The sequence below is a fragment of the Anopheles coluzzii genome, chromosome X (assembly GCF_943734685.1).
Source record: "Anopheles coluzzii chromosome X, AcolN3, whole genome shotgun sequence".
NCBI lineage: Eukaryota > Metazoa > Arthropoda > Insecta > Diptera > Culicidae > Anopheles > Anopheles coluzzii.
The window spans coordinates 14,452,528-14,472,938 of NC_064669.1; the positions used below are offsets into that span (position 1 = coordinate 14,452,528).

The 20,411-nt window shown below is 45.1% G+C and overlaps 1 protein-coding gene across 14 annotated transcripts in view; it reads right to left on the reverse strand.

Annotated features, from left to right (window-relative positions):
• Nucleotides 1–1,325: 1,325 nt before the first annotated feature.
• The window catches only part of LOC120952554 (monocarboxylate transporter 12-like), a 126,349-nt gene continuing 107,263 nt past the window's right edge, over nucleotides 1,326–20,411 (reverse strand). For 8 of the 14 annotated variants that reach the window (XM_040372012.2, XM_040372022.2, XM_040372002.2 and 5 more), the window contains 5 exons: nucleotides 4,886–5,059; nucleotides 4,409–4,811; nucleotides 3,776–4,321; nucleotides 3,394–3,688; nucleotides 1,326–2,793 (listed from right to left, as the gene is read on the reverse strand). In XM_040372012.2, the coding sequence (XP_040227946.2) occupies nucleotides 2,155–2,793; nucleotides 3,394–3,688; nucleotides 3,776–4,321; nucleotides 4,409–4,811; nucleotides 4,886–5,059 (2,057 nt within the window). In that variant the 3' untranslated portion in view covers nucleotides 1,326–2,154. The other 6 variants (XM_049607841.1, XM_040371962.2, XM_040371970.2 and 3 more) reach the window with 6 other exon arrangements.

Sequence of the window (20,411 nt, forward strand, 5' to 3'; positions counted from 1 at the left end):
ACGGAATGAGATTTATTTTAGTTCAGAATGTAAAAATAACCTTACACCTTTCAAGCACATTACTTCAACATATTGATGGGACTTTTTTTCAATTATGATTCAGCATAATACCTCAAAACAGGTGCGATATAAAAAATAGCACCAGTTAGATTTTGATAAACGTTTGATTCTAGAAACATTCTAGAAATGAAAACGTGTTATTGATACAAATTAGTTCAATGGATCCCTCATTTATAGGCTATAATACAAACAACAGCGAGTGATACTCGATCTCTTCAAAATGTTCACACAAAAGAGAGTTTACCATGCTTAAGCTGCTATTTATCTTCATTTTAAAACAAAACGACAACCAAGGGTAATCAAATGACGTTTCATCTGGTGTCAGAGCTGGACAGCATGCTGACCACTTGATCATTTCAAAATGTTTGTCAGAAATCCAGCCTTAAGTAATTCAATGCATGCTTGTAACGACATGTCGTGTAACGACAACTTTGTCTAGGCCTATTTGTGTATAATTTCAAGTATTTTGGTTCAATTTCATTACACATTATATGCATTTAGATCCACTGCAATAGCAAACTGTTGCAATACTGTAAGAGACAGGACAATGGACATCAAGTTAGAGGTTAATTTCACCTAGCAAGATAAAATCATCACAGTCTGTCTTGATGGAAAAACAGATTCCAAAAAATTGGCACGACTTAAACCCGATCAAGAATCGCTTACGATGGTATATATTCTATTGTATATTTTAATCTGTTGCAGAATTTGATAAACCACTATTTTCTACACCGTAAATAGTACTCATAAACGATTTTGATAAGCAACTGTTAACTGATACGCTGCTTTTGTATTGATTCTTCAACTATCTGACATTGAAACACTATTTTTGCTCAGAGAGTCAGTAGTTTTTGACATTTTTCACTATCCTGCTAACTCAAGTATCTGTTTAAAACGATGTAAACGATACTATTATTGTTTCGCACCTGCGTTAAAGAATATTCCAGCATAATTGAAAAATATCACATCAATATACCGTAGTAATGTGCTTGAATGGTGTAGAACAGGTTATTTTAACATTCTGAACTAAGACAACCACAACCGGTAATGTAAATCCACAATTGTTGCCAAAATACATGGTGGTGCTATTTTCATTTCGCGCACTGTAGTAGTAGTATTTTGTTGCTGTGTTGTAAACGCCTAGTATATATATAGTTGTATATCCAATTTATATCTTACACTGGGTTTTTATTTATCTCCTGTCCTGGCGTAAGAGAGAGGATGGATTGGCAGCGTTAAGTTTCCTGGGGGTTTCGTCACAGAAATTGTTTTCCATTTCCTTTCATATTTATTTGTGTGTATAGTAAACTACTCCACCGTAACCTTGCGCCCCCTCAGCATCTCTCGCAATCGGTACTACTAAGTGGGGATTGGTGGTTGTTTTTTTCTAATACAATTCTATAGCATCTGATACTTTGGAATACAGTGGAAAATAGGTTTGAAGATGCTTCAAGGGGTGTGTATGTGTGTGCGTGTGGGAGGGAGCTGAGTGCACTAGTGTGATTGTTAAGAGGAAAACCTTTGCAGCTACTAATACAGGGGGAGTATTTTTTGCCTACTACCACGAATCTCGAGCAGGAGAAGGGTGCGTGGTGAACGAGTGAGGGTAGTATATGGGGGGAGAGAGAGAAATAAAAAAAAAACAAAACTAATTGGAGCCCACAGATCAGGGCTATTGCGTAGTAGGGACATTAACATAAAAAAAAAAAACAAATTAAAAAACAACATAAAATCAACAAATCAGTCAATCGTTCTCTACACTCTTCTTGTACCCTCCCCGGCTAAGTCATCTGTTTTTTTTTTCATCTAAAGCTTATAAATTAAGTAAGAGTAACGCATTAAGTAACGTAAGCGTGAGGCATCTCTCCTAGCGATTACACATCGATCGAACTACCGGAGTAAGTGCTCTATGTACAATAGGGGAAGTGTTGGGGGTCGTCCAGGTGTGTGTGTACGTCAGACACACACTCTCTGCCGTCTACTGCGACTCTGCTTTAATGCGCGCTCCTTACGGGTCTGTCCTCTACATCTCTTAGCTCTATCCCTAGTTTTGCTTGTTCCCCAACCCCAAGTTGTGTGTCCGTCCTTGTGTAGCTAAACTGAGGCTTCATCGATCACAGATATAACGCGGTTGTTGAGAAACCCGACCTGCTGGCTCGGGCGCCATTTGCTGTTCAGTCTGCAGTGTTGCTGGGGCTGGAGCGTGCTGGAGCCGGTGGCGGCAGCGCCCGCCGCCGTACCGGTTCCTCCACCCGCCGGTTTGCCCGCCTCGCCGCCACCGGTCCGCCCTCCGCCACCGGCACCACCGCCGCCGATCGTGTTCTGTGGCGCGACGTCCGACTTGGTCGCGAGCGGTGGCAGATTCTTCGCGAGATCACCGTTCACCGGCTGATGGCTGTGATGGTGGTGATGGTGCGGATGGTGATGGTGATGGTTGTGGTGCTGCTGCTGGCCCTGGTGAGGATGCAGCAGGGCGAGCCCGTTCGTGTCACCCGGCGGGCCCATCGTCGGTGATGGCGTCGTGCCCGGCGGCCCGTAACCGGCACCGTGCTCGATCGGGCACTCGGGATGATGGTGGCCGAGCAGCGTACCGCCGCCGGTCGCACCAAGGTGCCCACCGAGCAGGGCCTTCGTTTTGGAGAGGGACAGCCGGCGGCCCCGCTTGTCCAGCAGGATAGGAACTTCGGCACTGAGGTTGTTCTCGAACTCGCTCAGCATGAGATAGTTTTCCACCTGGCGGAAGGAAATGGGACGATGGGTTAGTTTCTAGGCGAACGGCATACAGCGCGGTCCAAAAGATTCTTGGACAGTCTGATTGAAAGTCATGGATTTGAATTATTCATTGGAATGAATCTGAACGAAGAGTTGGGTAATTCATGAACCTAAATAATGTTATTTATATCTCTCTAATATTAACATAAATCTGATCTTCTTCTTCTTCTTCTTTGGCTCAACAACCGATGTCGGTCAAGGCCTGTCTGTACCCACTTGTGTGCTTGGCTTTTCTGAAATCTGATCTACAGGGTTAATAATACTGTAGAATACAAAAAACTATAACTTTTCCCAAATAATAAAACACCCACGAATCTTGCCAAAGTTGTCGAAATAACGTGACAAAAAGGTTGGTAGTCTTCATAATCATTTTCTGAGGACCTCATAACAACTTCAAAAGTCGTATTAGGTTGCTCGAACACTTGCTAGAGGGCCCTAGCCCTACTTCATGGAATTCTGGGAATGGACCTCCCCAAAGATTAATTGAACTCTGATTCAGTTACGCTCGTGCTGAGGTTGAAGAAGAGATTGAACCTTCTCCAAAAGAATCGGATACTCTACCTTATTGCACGAGGTGATGCAGTCGCCGACGTAGTCCAGATCGTCCAGCAGGTTGTCCGGCAGGTCCATGTCGGCGATACCCTCCTCGGAGATGCAGGTCAGCTCCGGCTTGTCGAGCCCATTGATCGGTTCCACGATGCCGTCGCTCAGCGGCGGTATCAGCAGCTCCGGCCCGATCATCATTGCCGTGTTGCCGGTGATGATGCCCGGCTCGTTGTCCGGCTCCTGCGAGAAGGAGAGTTTGCGGCGCTGCGGGCACGTTTCCGAGACGCACAGATGGCGTGTACCGTTCGCCCTAGAATGGGAAGGATAGAGGAAAAGGAAGACAAAAAAAGAACATTAGCAAAGAGGCAGCCAGACCCACACAGGAGCTCAACGTTACCTGGTGTGCTTGTGGCGTGATACCGACCGCCGGTGCAGATCGATCAGAAACATCAGCACGCTGCCGACGATGGCACAGCCCGAGCTAAAGTAGTAGCCGGCCGTGCCGGACCCGCTGTCGTTCATGTAGCCCGATATCGGCACGCCGAGCGCAATCGGGATGGCTTGCGCGAACTGGACGAAGCCCCAAGCGCGGGCAAAGTTGCGGGCCCGCACCTTCTCGTACGTGTACATCTTTAGCGAATAGTGGTACCCGCCGCAGAAGATGCCGTAGATCCACACGAACATCACGTAGCCGTGGTAGTTGCCGTGGACGGCGGTGAGCGCCAGGATGCAGACGCCGCACATAAAGATGGCCGTCTGGCAGAGGTACTGCCGGGCGATCCGGCACTCGACGCTGTTCCGCACGACCAGCAGCCCGAACGCGGTGCAGCCGAGCGTCCACGCTAGCCCGAGATAGATCTGCAGGATCATCACCTTGTCGCCGATGCCGTCCTTCTGCACCTCGTGCGCAAGGTAGAAGATGGGTGTGTTGATGCCGAATGCGCTGCACGGAAAAAAAGAAATGCAACAAAATCCTCGTACGTTAGAATCCAATCTCCTGAAGATGAAATTAGAATCCCATAATGCCTACCCGATGCCGGTCGAGGCGAGCAGTATGCGCACGGTTTTGCTGCGCAGCGTGCTAAAGTCGAAAAATGGCGGCCGGTCGTCGTGCTTGTTCTTGTCCTTGATCTTGCGCTTCTGGTTCTTCAGGTGCAGGATTGCGCGGCGCTGCGGATGGTAGAGCGACGCGGACCGGTAGCAGGTGCCGAGGATGAACGTGATGAACACGGTGCCGGTGACGGCCTGCAGCCCGAGCCGCCACCCGATCGCATCGATCGCCGACTTGATGAAGGCGGACATCACGGCAATGCCGAGTCCGCTGCCCGACACGATGAAGATCTCCACGAACTCGCGCCGCTTCTTGAAGTACTGCGCCACCATCAGCGTGGAGCAGTCGCGCGTCATCCCAACGCCGACACCGACGACCGCACCTGCAAAACAAACCAGCCGGGTCGTTGGTGCTAGCGGCAACGATGGCGCAGCGTCTGTACCGTATGAGACTTACCGTAGCTGAAGAACAGCTGGTGGAACTGGGAGGCGAAGGAGGTGAAGAGGCACCCGAGGGCGGTCACCAGCCCGCCGATAACAGCCGTCAGCCGGGTGGATTTGCGCTTGCATACCGCGATCGTGATGGGTGATATGAAGAGTGCCACCGCGGTCGACAAGGCGCCCAGCCATCCTGTTGAAACGAGACGAAGCAAGAAAGGGCTAGGGTCAGATATCTTTCTGGAGGTATTGCAGATATTGGAGTTGAAGACGTTTTTCGCACGAATAGCTCATCAGCTAGATTGCAAACGCTTCAAGATACTGGAAATTCAATTCCACAAAGTGTCTGAAATCTCGAGCGTGCCTCATAAATCTCACATCGGTGGCATGTGTGCGTATATAAATCTAGCAACTACTTCTCAGGATCCAGCCAGTGTGAATTAATTCGTCTCGAGCTTCAAACGACGAAAGGGTTCTTTTCTATTGACATTAGGATTCAATCCACCCGCGTTTCTCGCATCACAAGAAATTTCCCAGACAATACTCGATACGCCGACAACAACAAAAAAGAAGTAAAAAATATCTTTCCAGTCTTTTCTATCTGTCGTACGGTCACAAAGTGTTCTCGTGTGTTTCCCGACCCATCTTTTCCCGTCCGCGGACGACGCGCGATGATTTATGGATGTGCTCGCGATAGATAAACATGATGAATTGTGGCGGAGATAGCAATGATGAGTTAATAATGCTTTCACTGGAAATCTGATTTTGGCAGCAGTAGTTGAACTGAGAACTAATTTGATGCATTTATCTTGTGTCTAGCGTTAGGCGCACTCGGAGGACCTTGGTGACTTGCTGCTGCGTGTGCTTCGATAAGTTGTATTAGGGAGGATTTTTCTCAAATTAATGAGCCCTTGTACTTACTGAGCTGTGCAAGGGGCTTTGTTGACTACAATGAGGCGCAGACAATATTATCCTAGGAACGACATAGGTGACGTTCAACTGGGTCAAACCCAATGATCCGCAAACAGTCCGGGAAGAGTGTTAAAATAAACGATCTGCAATCAACTGCTGCTGCTGCTGCCTGTTATTAGGATTTTGTCACCCAACAACGGTAGCTTGTCACGATAATACCTTGCCACTGTCCAACTGTCTAATCTAGCACAGTCCACTCGCAAGCCTGCCATCTGAAGCCGATGGTGGTAATCGGAATAGGACCCTCAGCGCTTGTGTGTGTTCGTGTTTATTAGTCTCTTTTCTGTAATCCTCTGTCCACTCTTTCCACTCGTAGGCAAGTCAGTTTGTAATCGAAATGAAAAAAGCGAAAGGAGAAAAAGTGTAGGCAATCAATGCAATGCAGCGCTTAAACACAATTTCAAATCGACTCAAGTGGGCATCCATGTGCGTGTGTGTGTGTATGTGCGGAGAGGAAACCATAAAAATGGCTCGATTCATTTCCGGCTTACCGGGGCCGCAACGGAGTGGCAGCGGAAAGATATTGGCTAAAAACAACCATTAAAACTTTTATCCTACACCAGCAAACACACCGAGTTCGCAACCGTTAGCCGGTGCAGGAATGTTTTATGTTTTTAATTTTTATTTTCCACTTAATCGTAGTGTCGCTCGGACGACGCCAGCCCGTGCTCCTGCCGATTACAACACCGGCATCCACATACAAAAAAAAAACGGCTGACTGAGCAATCGAATCCATGTGTGTGTTTGTTTGGTGTGCGTCTGGTGCCGTGCCGTGACACCGTGGCCGTCCTGGCGTCAGGATGTGAAGCCAAAGTTTTAACACATCACTTAAGAGAGTGTGAGAGCAAGTCAGTGCACCGGGAGGATGTCGTCCTTCGACAAATGGCGATGGGGAAGAGCACTGTTACGAGCGTTTAGTCCTCTAATGAGTTTAGAAACAGCTGGCAACATTGTAAGAGGAAGTAACTGGCATAAAGTGGTTGAAGTGTGAATATAGACGTTTGTTACCGATGTGGTCTCTCTTGGTGTTTTTAGTTGTTGTGTTTTAATTAATTTACCTAACACATCTTTTTGATATACTACAAACGTCATACGGTGAGAAACTTTTAAAATTGTCCAATCTTCATGTGTTACATTTAGATTCAAAATATTTTTAACATTGTTATGATTCCTCCTTAAGCAATACGGCAAAACGAGCGACGCCTGAATAAAGACAAGAGAATGATTCCATAAAGATGGGAAAACATTTATACATCCATAGAAACCACTACGCCAATATCCATTTTTTTCTACATTAGAAGATGTATCTTGCATTAGAGGGAGGTTTTTTAATGGTTTAAGATTGACAGATGTTTTAGACAACGTTTACAATCAAAAGGATCTGCAATGCTACTTAAAATCTCTGAGCTCTCAGTAGGTTAGGAACTTCAAAATTTGATGTTAGAAGTTGAGCAAATCGATTTCAATCAATAATAATACAAACATATATCCACCACATATCGAACTATGACGAACGAACTTTTTCGCAAAATATTTCTACTGTAACGATGATTAAAGCCATGGTTGTACGATAGAGCACATTTGAAGACTCGCAAAATCTTAAACCACCATATGTTTTAAACTACTTTGAGCGCCATGTAAGTCTTGAAATCTGCTTATAACTTGATATTAGCTACATTAGTTAAACAGATATTCAGATTTTATCTGGACTATAATAATTCGTGAATGTCTAAATCATCTCTCTCTAAATCTGGACTTATAATTCTCAGGAATCTTTTCTACTGAATAAAAAAAAAATCTCAGAAATATTTCAAAAATACTATGACGTACTTATTTTTTCCGATCAATAACATTTTGGGCAGAGTGCAAAATGTGCTGTGTGAACGACAATTGTAATGTTATTTCCGTTGCATTTGAAAACTATCCGTGGTAGAGGCAAACTGATGGTAAATGCGACGGCTCCAGTTAAATCGATCGTATCACAATTCCCCCCCTAGTAGCAAGGTCTGCGTATTCGATCACGGGATACAAATAAGCATAGTGAGTTTGTTCATTGATGCTACAAATGTAAGTTCTTATTCAAGAGGCATCTACCGAATTTTCTCTGCTACAATACGCCTTCTGCAACAGGTCAACAGGTATCTGACCAAAACCTTTTTGCTTGGAAATGATATTGACATTCCTCGGTCACCTGTTTCGGATTTAATTTGATCTGAACATTATTTTTTATTCCATTTCATCAATGTTTCTTATCATTTTATATTGGTAATATTCCGTATATATATATATATATATATATACATAGACCTAAAAAGGTAAGAATAAATCCTTTCGATAAGAGTTTATGTTAGCTGTTGAGCTGATGAGAGATATATGCAATCGCAACAGCGTTCATAATAGCATCTCAGTCGACAATTTTTGAAAATGAATGGCCTCTGTGATTTGTGCTATTTATCATACATGAAATATGGAAAATTGTTTCGACTCCACGAAGGTCGATTAATTTCCTATGAGCACAGAATAAGCTCAAGAAACTCGTTATTTATTATTTGGATCATATTTGACAAGCCGTGAGGTCTTGCAGGATTCAGGAGAATAAGAGAATCTAGTAAAGGATGGTTCGGATTAGAATTAGAATTGAGAAGAAATTATTTGTAGTTAGACAACCAGATGCTGAATAAATCTGAGTAACTGTAAATTGCATCCTAAACATAATATATAATATAAGCACAATTTTGACAGGATAAAATTCGACCCACAGTAGCAGTAGTTGTCTAAAAAATCTCATCATAATATTGAATTTTTTACCGATAATAAAAAACTATCAAAAAATTCGATACCACAATCCAAGCGACAAAATCAACATGATTTCTTGCTTATACAGGTTTACCGATCTACCTAATAGAACGAGAAAGACTGTCGATTTTGTAAGAGACGAATGAAACCAATTGGCTCAAAGTCTTGATAAAAAAATTAAAATAAATAAAATGTCAATTTTGTTAGTTGGGTAGATTGTTTTGTAATTTCTAATGATGATGATCTTGCAAATTTTTCCAACAGGATTTCTAACACTCCCACATAACTTTGCATTCCAATATCCTTCATTGAATCCATCAGCTGTAATATAATATTAAGAATATTTAATTACTGATAGAATCTTCCACACTTTCGAATATTTACAGATATATCGTGAGATATTTCCTGTAAAGGAGTTTTACTTCTGTGTATTTCTGCAAGAAAGAGCCAAAACATTAACGGAACCTAACGGAAGCGGTTAAAAACTGGGACTGAGGATGCTGAGGATGCTAGTAGCATCTTCTCAAGCTCCTAAATGTTGTTATATTCACTTACATTATTTCTGTGAATTATTCATACCTGTTTATCTTCACTGCTTGTTTTCCCCGATCTCCACGCCATGTCTTTTTTCAGTTTTAATTAAATATCATAAATTGGTACATCTTTAAAAGCGCTCCCCTCCCCTTCGCCGCGAGTCACCCACATTATCCCAGTGCTGTCTCTAGCCATCAAACCGTTCACCATCGCGCACGACGTCTAGGCGGCGGCAAATTTGTGCACCGCGTGCCGTGGATGTTGGTTTTTTGGGGGAATCTAAAAACCGACGCCATAATTCAGCGGGATGGCTGCTAAATTACATTTTCCGCCTTGCTCACACTCGCCCGTCTCGCACCGGGACGCGTGTGTCCGACAGTGACTAGTTTTTCTCTATTTATCAGCAGTCCTGGCAACCCATCTCCCAGCCGTAGGAAACGAAAGCACAAAAAAGCAACCATATAACACACGAAATACATTGACTTGACTGCTGCTCGCTCTTATGCTTCACTGCCTCGGGGCGGCTGTACCTCGGGAACGAAAGCCCCGGGTAGCTTGGGCAGACAGCGAAGGGAATGTTTCGCTGACACTTGGCTGCTGATGGTAGCACATTTTACGCACATAGGAAGCACCAATTCATCGGCTGCATACATTTATGGAGCGCTGCAGCGGGTGGAGGAGTGCAAATTACAGCGTGCAAATGATAAATCTACGAAGCCACAGCCGCAGCGGCGGGCGCGCGCGCTTACCGAGGGACGACAATGTGACAATTATCGTAAAGCAGCATCAACACCGGCGGCGACCACACTGACAAACCATTTCGCCCCACAAAAATACGATGCCCCATTTGTCTTGCCCGCCTTTTGTGTAGCCTGTAGCGTGTAGCAGCACCCTAATCGGTGGTAAATTTATGCACTTGTCCGAGCCGTATCTTGCCCACCGTGCACAATGCTGCCCAACCAGGCGGGCGGAGCGGTGGCGGTGTGGAAATTCAATTAAAAACATTAGGAAAGCTGTTGTTTATTAGGAAGCAATGATTGTGGCATTGCTAGTGGCGATAACATACCGGTGTGGAACGGCTGCACAGTGAAATTGGATTATAAACTATAAATGGAATACTGTCTAGCTCAGTGCTAGTGGCAAAGTTTTGGAAATAATACGGCTGCCAGCAGCACAAGCAACACCCCCTGAGCGCACAAGTACGCCTGCCCCAGCGTTATTTGGCCGCGGAAGTGCTGCGTGATCACTCAATGTATCTAAAAGCAGACCATTTTTCTTCCACGCCTCCAACGCCACTAACCTTCCTATCAAAACATTGGGAGAGTGGGTGGGAAAAACACATGCTCGTTTAGGCCATCATCCCGGCTCGGGTCGGCAAACCAGCTGGCCAAATAGACAAACATTCCAGAAGTGTGCTGCGCTGCCAGTCATCTTATGTGTGCCGCCAGCTGCCCGGGGCAGGAGTACAAACTTCTCAAGTTCATTACTTACCGAAAAGCGGCAGGGCAAGCGTGTGTTTTGGGGAGGTATTAGGAGTGGGAGTTTTTTTTACGGTCGGCCAGAGTTGAAGTGATGTGGTCAGGCAGGGTTTTTCACAGCTGATGAGCCGACACAAGGAGCGGATAGTGCGGAGAATGTGATTACTTTTGAAAAGTAATCAAAACTGAGGCTCTTTTCCAATGCACACCCCTTTGAAGGGCACCCACGCAGAAGAGGATGTAAATTGGTTAAACAATTTTTGCACCCACATCTTCGGAGCGGTACGGTTCGCAGTGAATATCAGTGAGTGAGAAAACTTAAACTTGTGATGCCCTCAAAACGTGTCCAATTTTTGGAGAAGCAGTTTTGCTGCTGCTTTTTTTCCTGCTGGACGTATGGAATGTGTTATTAGTTTGATAGATGTTAGAAATAGTTTGATTAATTGAGAGAAGGAGTTTTAAGGAGATGTTTTATGCTTTTGCGAGATCTGAAACCATTATTTAGTTGATCCTCCTTTCGTGAGCATCATTGCGAACATGTGTATGTAACTCTCATATGCGAGTTCTGTTCTTCAAGAATTGACTTCGATTGAAGCTTGGTGCTACGTACGTGAAAATCAATTTCTCGACTAGTGCTAGAAACATAAATAAATAAATATACAAGGTGTGCGAACACCCTAATCTAGAACCCGATCTATACGCTCCGATGCAAACGAAATAAAAAGGGGGTAACGAATACTAGCAAGCTGAACTCATTCTTGTGCTCTAATTATCCTCGAAAATGATACACTACCATCATATCATAGTATGGGTTTCCGGGGGTATACTTGACTGCAATTTAATTAAACAAACATTCGCATTTATGCAACACTTGAGAAGCAACGCTTTTGCCCTGTTTGCATATTCCGATCAGAAAGTAATCTCTCTTCATTCTGCATCCCGTGCTGTGGCCTAGGCTACTCAAATTACTTGGGAGCGGGTAGATTAATTATTGGTGTCGAACGGTTGAGAAATGACTATCGGTATCGTATCGGTTATCTGATATCTCTCGGGTTTAATTCTTTTGCATGGGGCAATTTACACGCTTTGTGATATTTGTTCTTAGAAAGTATAATAAGAGATAGTCTAGAAGTTGCTGGAACGTCCATTTGAAATGTATTATGTTGTAATAGAATAAAAAATATTTTAGATCTTTGGATAGATATTCAGATCTCAACTCTAAAGAAAATGCTCATCTTGGATAGCACATAAATACCCCCGCATTTCCAAAACTAAAATTTTCGAAGATTTTTCATCAAATGCACGATCTTCTATGCTACAAGAACTTTCAGCGATAGTAAAAATTGATAATCCTACTGGAGGCTATTATATAAACATTGTTTTATGAACATATACAAATCGGTAGCGTAGAAGTGCTGTATGTATTCGAATGTCCCTTAATTATGTTTTCTGTCACTGTGTGTCACACACATGAGTAAATTTTGCGTGAAGATCAACAAGGAATACTATTTTGAAATCTTTCTCCAAGCTTTTTGGCAACGACAGCTTTAGCTTCCAACAGATTTCAGCTCTAGCTCATAAGGCTTAAAACTTTACTGAGCAGTGGAAGGAGTATTTACATAAGTGCATCGGAATGGCCTGCTATGTCTCCAGGTTTGAACCTGTTTGACTTCAGCACTTGGACTTCAGCAGCATGCATGCTAGAAACGTTAAGTGACGTCAAACATTTTAATTTGGGCGGATTGAAGACGCGGTTATGAAAAATATGGGACGAAATGCGGCATAAAGCGGTCTACAACGACTTACTCAAGCGCCTACGGATCGTTATCAAACGTGCAAACGTGACAGGTGTGAAATTGAATATAATGCAAGTTTTGTGCTATTATATGTAATTTAAATCGATTTCGACGAGAAATCCAACCAGATTGCATTTTCCAGATTTCACCCTGTAGATTCCATTAATATACCCTTTAGATTCCATTATTCTACCCTGTAGATTCCATTAATCCAGACGAACATGTACATTCTAGAAGAATTGAAGGAACCATTATTGTTAAGAGCGAATCTTTGAAACATTCGAAATTCGGCAACGAGATCTCACGGCTAAGAAACGAAACACGAATATCTTTTTGGATCTTGTAGAACGATTTCTGCTTTCATTTTCAGTTTTTACTTCTACAATAATAGGCAAGCCAAACTCTGGAACCAACGTTCTGAAGACATCCCAGAACTCCAACTCTCCAGATCTTTCTCCCAGGATCAGTGGCAACTAGGGACATCTTCAATTTTATGAGATCTATCAGAAACCTCTCAAGATGGCAACTATCGAAATGGGACACGCCGGACATTCCGCTCTTATTTCCAACGTTCTGCGAAAACATTCTTCCACGACAAGTGTGGACCTCACCTGTGACGATGATCGACTCGATGCGGTAGGTGCGTCCGGCGGCCAGTATCACCACACCGACCGCCGTCTGCAGGCCGTGGGTGAGCACGTGCACTAGTACGCCGACCAGCACGATGATCCAGCCCCAGCCACCCTCCGGATAGTAGTGCTGCTTGATCGTGCTGGTGCTGGTGTTGGACATCCGGCTGGAGGCGCGCTGCTGATGCGGCAGATGGTGATGGTGCCGGTGGTGGAGTAGATGCGGCAGGGTCGGTGAGTGTCCATCGCCCCCTTCCCCGACCTCCCCATGCTCAGGATCTTCCTCTTCCTCCTCCTCCTCCTCCTCCTCTTCATCGTCGTCGTCCTCTTCATCGTCCTCCTCCTCGTCCTCCTCCTCCTGTTCCGCCTCTACCGCTTGCTTTTTTGGTTCGCTCGACTTCTGCTTGTCGCCCGCTTTCTCGGTGCGTCTTCTCAGGCGCTTCGGGCGCGCCTCACCGGCCGCTCGCTTCACCAAGCTGGCGCCCTGCGCTTGGGCGAGCGCTTTGGCCAACGCTTCCAGCTCGCCGAGCGGTGAACCGGCGGCCGGAGCGCTCTTACTTTTCGCCCCACCACCAGTGCCTCCATCGACGGGCGGGGGTGTGAGCGGCTCATCGAACACGAGCGAATGGGCATCGGCACTGGTGGCGACGCCCGAATCCTCGTAGTTCCCGTACACCGGCTCGTTCTGGAATAGGATGCGCATTCTGTGGTTCGGCTCGCTGCGTTGGTGGCTCCCTCTAGCGCCCGGCCATACCCTGCGGTGCCATGTTGCGAAACCTCTGCGACGTTTTGGACGAACTTTTGCGTGTTAACTCCCCGCTGCGCACCCAAATCGACCGGCCTCACATCACGGCCGTATCAAGAACACGCTGTGCGGCTGCTTGATTTGTTTATTTATCTACCACACATACACACACACACACACACAAACACACACACACGCACACTGTCACTCACGTATGCTTCTCCAACGCACCGCTAATCTACCAGCCCGAAAAACGCACTACATAAAAACGGGGAAAATTCAGAAGAAAAAAACTGTCAACGTAGGAAAACTGCTCGCAGGGCAAGGGAAAGAAAGAATCCACTCAGCAACAGAGGGGTAGATGTGGTATAAATATAATTTTATATGCCCGTTTGCTGCACCGTTTCATCACCCAGCGAAGCAATTCTTCGCACAAGCACCCCCGAGTTTGCGTCAGAGCAATGGCGTCTAGCGCAACACGACCAGGCCCAGAACTTCTTCACGGTGCGAGTGCGATCGAGTGGCTCTGGAATGCCTCTGCCGACACGGTGTCTCCGTAAGTAGACAATTTCTATGCCCTGTCACACTGTCTCGGGCCTGTCATCATACGATAAGCTGCAAACAATTGGGAGTGCGCAAAAGGCGAAAGGAAGTACCTTTGACCGCAGCGCCAAGTTATCGGGGACATCGTGATGGTCCGTGTTGTTGGCTGTTGGTAGTCACCAGAAACATGTGGTTTGGATGGTCAAATATTGGCAAACCGATAAGGGAAAAAGTGGAATCACATGTCCTGCATGTCTATTAGTTGGCAGATAGCGTACGGTCCAGGAAAATTTCATCTTCAATTTCGTCCCAAAAAACCTCGAACGATACAGCACTGGATCGGAAGAAGGGTTCTATAAATGTAATGTTTTTTTTATGTCTTCGTTTTGTTTGCCAAGGAAGAAGGGAGATGTTTGCGCTTCGAGGTCGGACATGTGCTATGCCGCTTCTTTTTCGTTGGTTACGGCCGTTTCACGGCTACATCTCGCGCACCACGTATCGCGCCAAGGTCTTGCGCCGAAGAAACACGCAAAAGAGTGTTTGATTTATGCGTGCGTTTGGTATGGTTGAAGGTTACTCTGTATGTGTGCGCGTTTTTCCCGCCCGCCGAATTGCTGGATGGTGCGGTTACACACCGGGTTACACCGCATCGGCGACACACCGCTGACACGGCTGCTGGTTGCCGGTTGGTCGCTCCCAATCGCTCAACTTCGTCAGCGTTGATTTAGCGAGGATTTTTAGCTCTCCCACCGTAGCCTTGATTGTGGGCAGGTCGCAAGGGGAGCATCCCTAAATCCGCCGTCATTCTAATTAATAAAAGCCATGCCGAGGGGAGGGGGTGGGAGCTTTGGCAACCAGCTGGGAGGGGAACGATATTATGCCTCTCTGGCCACACTGCCTCAACTGCGACATTGGCAAGCTGCTGTGTGGGTTTGCAGGAGCAGCATTTGCGCTGGGGGGAAATCTCTTCATTTGTGAAAACAGAAGAAGCCATCGCACAATAAATCATTTGGAGGGAAAATACAGCACAGGTTCTTATTTTTACAACACATCAGCGTCGCAAGACATCTTTGTTCTGGGGCGACTCGGGAGCAGGAGGACAGGGGGGCGCTAGTGTCACTGCGTGTGATTTCCCCAACTTCCCGAACAGTGGGCAAGAAATGTCATCAAGATTCGTTGTTTTTTTTTGTTCCTAACATTCTGAAACATGACGTTCGCATTCAACAGTCAGCTGCAGGCAGAGGGAGATGTTTGCAACCAAACGCCCTCAATGTCACTCGAAAGTGGCATTGTTCTGCGCCCTGCTGTACCACGGCCAATGCATTTCTTACCCTTTCCCGTGCAGAAGCAGAAAGGGAATGCAAAAATGAAATGTTCCCGTTTTTTTCACACTCCCTCATCCCAATCCGATCCAATAAAATCTGCGCTGGAGACAAGTGATGGAAGAACGAGAATAAGTTTTTATGGAGCAATTGGAAGTTGCAAAACTGAGTGTTTGCAGCAAGCCGAGCTACCCGAAGAAGATCTTTCCGATCGGATTTCCTTGTGCAGCAGCAGCAGAACCAAAGTTTGCTTTCCGCCAGTTTTTTTCCCAATCACTTTGATTCTGCTGTCAGACTTTGTGCGCTATTCGTTATTCGTTTGTTTGTTGCACATTACGGCAACACCTCATCTGCCTTCACATTGGCCATCGCCCGAAGAACGGATGAACTTTGTGCGGTAAGCAGTGAGATTTGTTCTACGTAACCCCTTGCGCACCAGGAAGCGACGGGAACTTCCTGCAACTCCAACATGGTATGGTGGTATGGAAAGGTTTTGGGACGGCAGGCCCTGCACGGTATAAATCACGTGCTCGACAGGTTCGATTACATTTGCCGCGAGCTTGCAGGCAAGTTCGATGATTGGGGCCAATTAGGGAAGGCTTAAGAATTTTCTTGTTGCGTCTCACGCGTGTGTGGTGTCCAATTAAGAGGACGGCATAAGTTTCAAGCGCCAAAGGGGAAGGATAAGGCTCAAGAATTTGCTGCTCTCGAGGCAAGTTCGGGCCGGTGCTGCTCTGGTCCAATAAACCCAACGCAGCAATTGAGATATTAGAATTTCTGTTAACTTCGCAAAGCATAAGTTCGAATATCTTAGGCTTAGGCTTAGTCATCAGACACTTAAGAAATTTCCCAACTGAAATCAGAACACTTGACTCGATCCAGATCCAAGCACAAGCATTCGACTAAACTCTGCTCGGTTAAAGGCAGTTTTTGCGTCGAACGAGTTGAAACAATGGCGCTGTAATTACATCCACCTGGAATTCCACCGCCAAACGTCTGGACACTTGTAACAATGGGCTCCACAAACTGCCGAACGGGTTAGTCTGATCGTCCCGATTACACCGGGCCACACGCTAAAGCCCGTGTCTTGATCCGTCCCAGTCTAGGTCTACGTTTGCCTTTGCTTTCGCGTTTGCTTTTGCGGTGATCTTCGTGCGCGGATCGTCTTCTGCACAGACGTCTTTGCAGCCCCTTTCTCCAAAACGAACGTTTCTGCCCTTTTGTCTGCGACTATTTTGTTGCGTCCCCAATTCTCAGCGGGGAAATTTTTGCTTTGATAGAGTCGTTGATAGAGGTACCGGAGCACACTGGAAACTGGGTCCCGTCACGTCACACGGTGCGCGCACGGTGGCCCCAAACAACTTCACACGTGTACTGCCTCGTTTTGTGGCATTTAGTTTGCCAAAATTGTGGCATTTTTTTTATTTCTGGCAGCCCCTCTGAAGTCCACAGCGACTCACAAACCCTTGGCAGTTTTCCTCACGCTCACGAAAAAGTAAATTCACTCGGTACAAACACGGTTTCGGAATGGATAGGGAAACACAGTTTTCGGCACGAGAGTTTTTCCGGCAAGTAAACCAACTAGGAGGGAAGGAAGAAAGGTGGACAAGATCCGGATCGGTCCACCGTCGCCAGCGAACTAACCCGCGGCAACGGCGTGCCGAACCACCATGGGCTGGGAAGCTGCGGGAACGTTCAGCACAGAATCGGAACCCGAAGCGATTCGTACGCAGCACGATGCGGCTTCCCTTTATGCGGCTTTCGGCTCGGTATCGGAACCGGCTGATCGGACTCGGGCAGCCGCCGCGGAAGGAAGGGCACCCAATCGGGTGGAAACACAGTACAGCGCAGGGGTTTTCGGGTGTTTTTAAGATAATGTGCACTAGGTTTAACATAATCAAGCTTTGTGTTTGAGTATCAAATACATTCAAATGGTTCAAAATGTCATAATCAAAAGCAATATGACCTATTTCGAGCGTCCCTCATTAATATAAAAAGTCAAAGTTTGTCATCGTATTTATAAATAGTTTTTACTGTATCATCTACCGATGTACTAGATCAAGGTAGTACTTTTTGGGTAGGCAGATATGAAATAAATTATGATGTAAATGTATCTTATTGTGTTTATTCATCTACACAAATACTCCATATATTCGTTTGAAAAAAAAAGACCCTTCACTGTTCTAATACTTCAGCTTCAATAATATTAATACCAATACAAGCCCATCGAAAGATATGGGAGTGTTTGGTCTGTTTGGATTGATACATGTGAAACAATTTACTTTAATTCAAACCGATATTTATTTGGACAGATTCGATATTTGATTGAAAACATTGCTCGAAGTTGTACAAGCCATAGTACATTTTGTTGTGTTTGTTCTGTTTTGAAGTCTGCTTGTTATATAAATTTAATGTAGCCCGTGCAGTTTTATTATTCTTTGTTTTGCTTCATTCGTCGCGTGAGATAAAATAAAGCTGCGTGTGATATGCGCCTGATGTATCTTCCTTTGCTTACCTTTTGCAACAATTTATATGATAAACCTTCTATATTCTAAACTCGACGAGACTTTCAAAGGGTTACAGCCGTTGCCGTTTTATTTTAGCGCCAACACACCTATCTTAGTATCTAAAGCAGCAATTTTTGACAGCCTGTCAAAGTTTTGGCTAAAATTTTTCTTAGTGCGCATCAATTTTAGTGATTAAGACAACAATTTTTGACTGTAATTCAATGTTTATACCTGATGTATGAAACTGTTTGTTCCAAAAGTATTCAAGTTCAAATTCAATTGAAGTTCAGCAATTAAGAATTTTATTATTCTAATTGAAAATATAAAAAAAAGTTATGAAAATTTGCTTGTATTTTCAAGTGTAAACAATGCCTTGAGAACATGTTGTATTCTCACAAACAAAAATAGATGCACACTGTCAAAATTTATTCTGGAAATTTTAGCTGTAAATTTAGCGATAATGACTGTAAAAATGCGTCTTTAAAAAAATACTTTTTACCATTATACAGAGAGTTTGAAATATCTGACAGAACTGCTAGAGCGTATTATCGTTTATAATGATACAAATGCTAGAGTCTATGCTTAGTATCACAAAATCGAGCTCACTTAAATGTTGTGGAGGCTGTGTTTAAATATTACGTTGTTGCATTAATAAAACTTTACTATTCAACTAGTTGCGATAAAAAATATTGATTTATTATAAGTTAAGTACCTATAAGTACGCCAAACAATATTTTAATCTTACTTTGTGTAGTTTTTAAGCGATAATTACATGATTGTCCTAGACACGCTTCGGTGGTTTAATTGACATATTCGCTAGCTCATGATTAGCCCGCACCAGTCGTACAGGTTAAAATCCCACTCGGACCCCGCGACAAGTCTTGTATTTTCTGAGACACACTTCAAGACATTTCACGAAAGGGAAATTTCCAAGACATTACTTTAAGAGATTAATCGTTTAACTAACTAAGATAAGCTCCCCTGTAACACGCTGTGCGTGTGTGTGTGTCGAGAAAGGGAGACTCTCGGTATCATCGCGCGCGTGTTTTGAACAGCTCTCTCGCAGTTTCCAACGTGCCAGCAGAAACCGACGGAGACCCGAGCGAGAAAGCCGCGCGAGGGAAGCCGAAATTCCAGCAAACAACCATCACCACACAAACTACGATTACACACAAGCGCTCACGCGGAGGGATGTATGCTGCGAACCTCCGGAAAAGATTGTGAGCAGCAGCAGCAGAAACAGGGCACGCACATACTACGGATGAAAGTGAAATCTCGTTTCCAACAAAAACAGCAGCACAACACTCTGGCTGCTCTCTCGGGTTCAACGTGCATCCGCGCGGGGACGATTTGTTTATGTTTGTGGGCCAGCCCGTTCAGTACCGCGTTAATCATTGACCGCGGCCACCCTTTCAATGAACTGTTTGCAATTTGGGTCGCATATTGCTTCGATTGTGTGCAGATCAGCCCGGCAGCACTTTGTGTTTGTATATGCAAACGGGAGGAAATGAAATGGAGCAACGTGACTCCCAAAAAAAAAAAAAACGATGTTGTTTGCATCTGCTCAACCCCTCCAACTACCAAGGATGTTTGTTGGTCTCACCTCCATCCCGACATAAGAAGTAGTCGCGCCGAGATGCGAAGTTGTAAAATAATGAAATGAAATAATGTTATGAGGTGAAGCTGCTGCTGCTGCTGCTGATGGTGGGGCAAAAAAAAAAACAAAACAAAAAAACAAACACGCACCAAAAATGGGAAACTAAACGAAACCACAAGCAGAGCATCATGCACATCGGTGCACACTGATGGCAGTGGCGCCACCGCAGTACTTTCCAGCCATAGCCAGAAATGCCCGCAGAATGGGGACATTTCTGGAGCACCTCGTGTCCCACCAAATGTTAAAAAAACACAGACACACACTTACAACTTTCAGCGCACAATAAAATCGACATTAGATCGGACGGTGCCAAACCACCTGCAAAACGGGCAAAGAAGTGAAGTGGTACACTTGCACCCTGCCTGCCCAATCCCAGTCTATGAGATCAAGATTCATTGAAACCATTACACACCGGGATAGTTTTGCGTTGCAGCTTAAAGGATATTCCCGGCTTGCTGCACATTATCCTCCCCCTCTTACACCTTCTTTTCTTTCTCCCGTTTGATCAGGGACTTTCACCCCAATGTCAATGTGCTCGACAAACATCCGCACGCTTAACGGGTGCA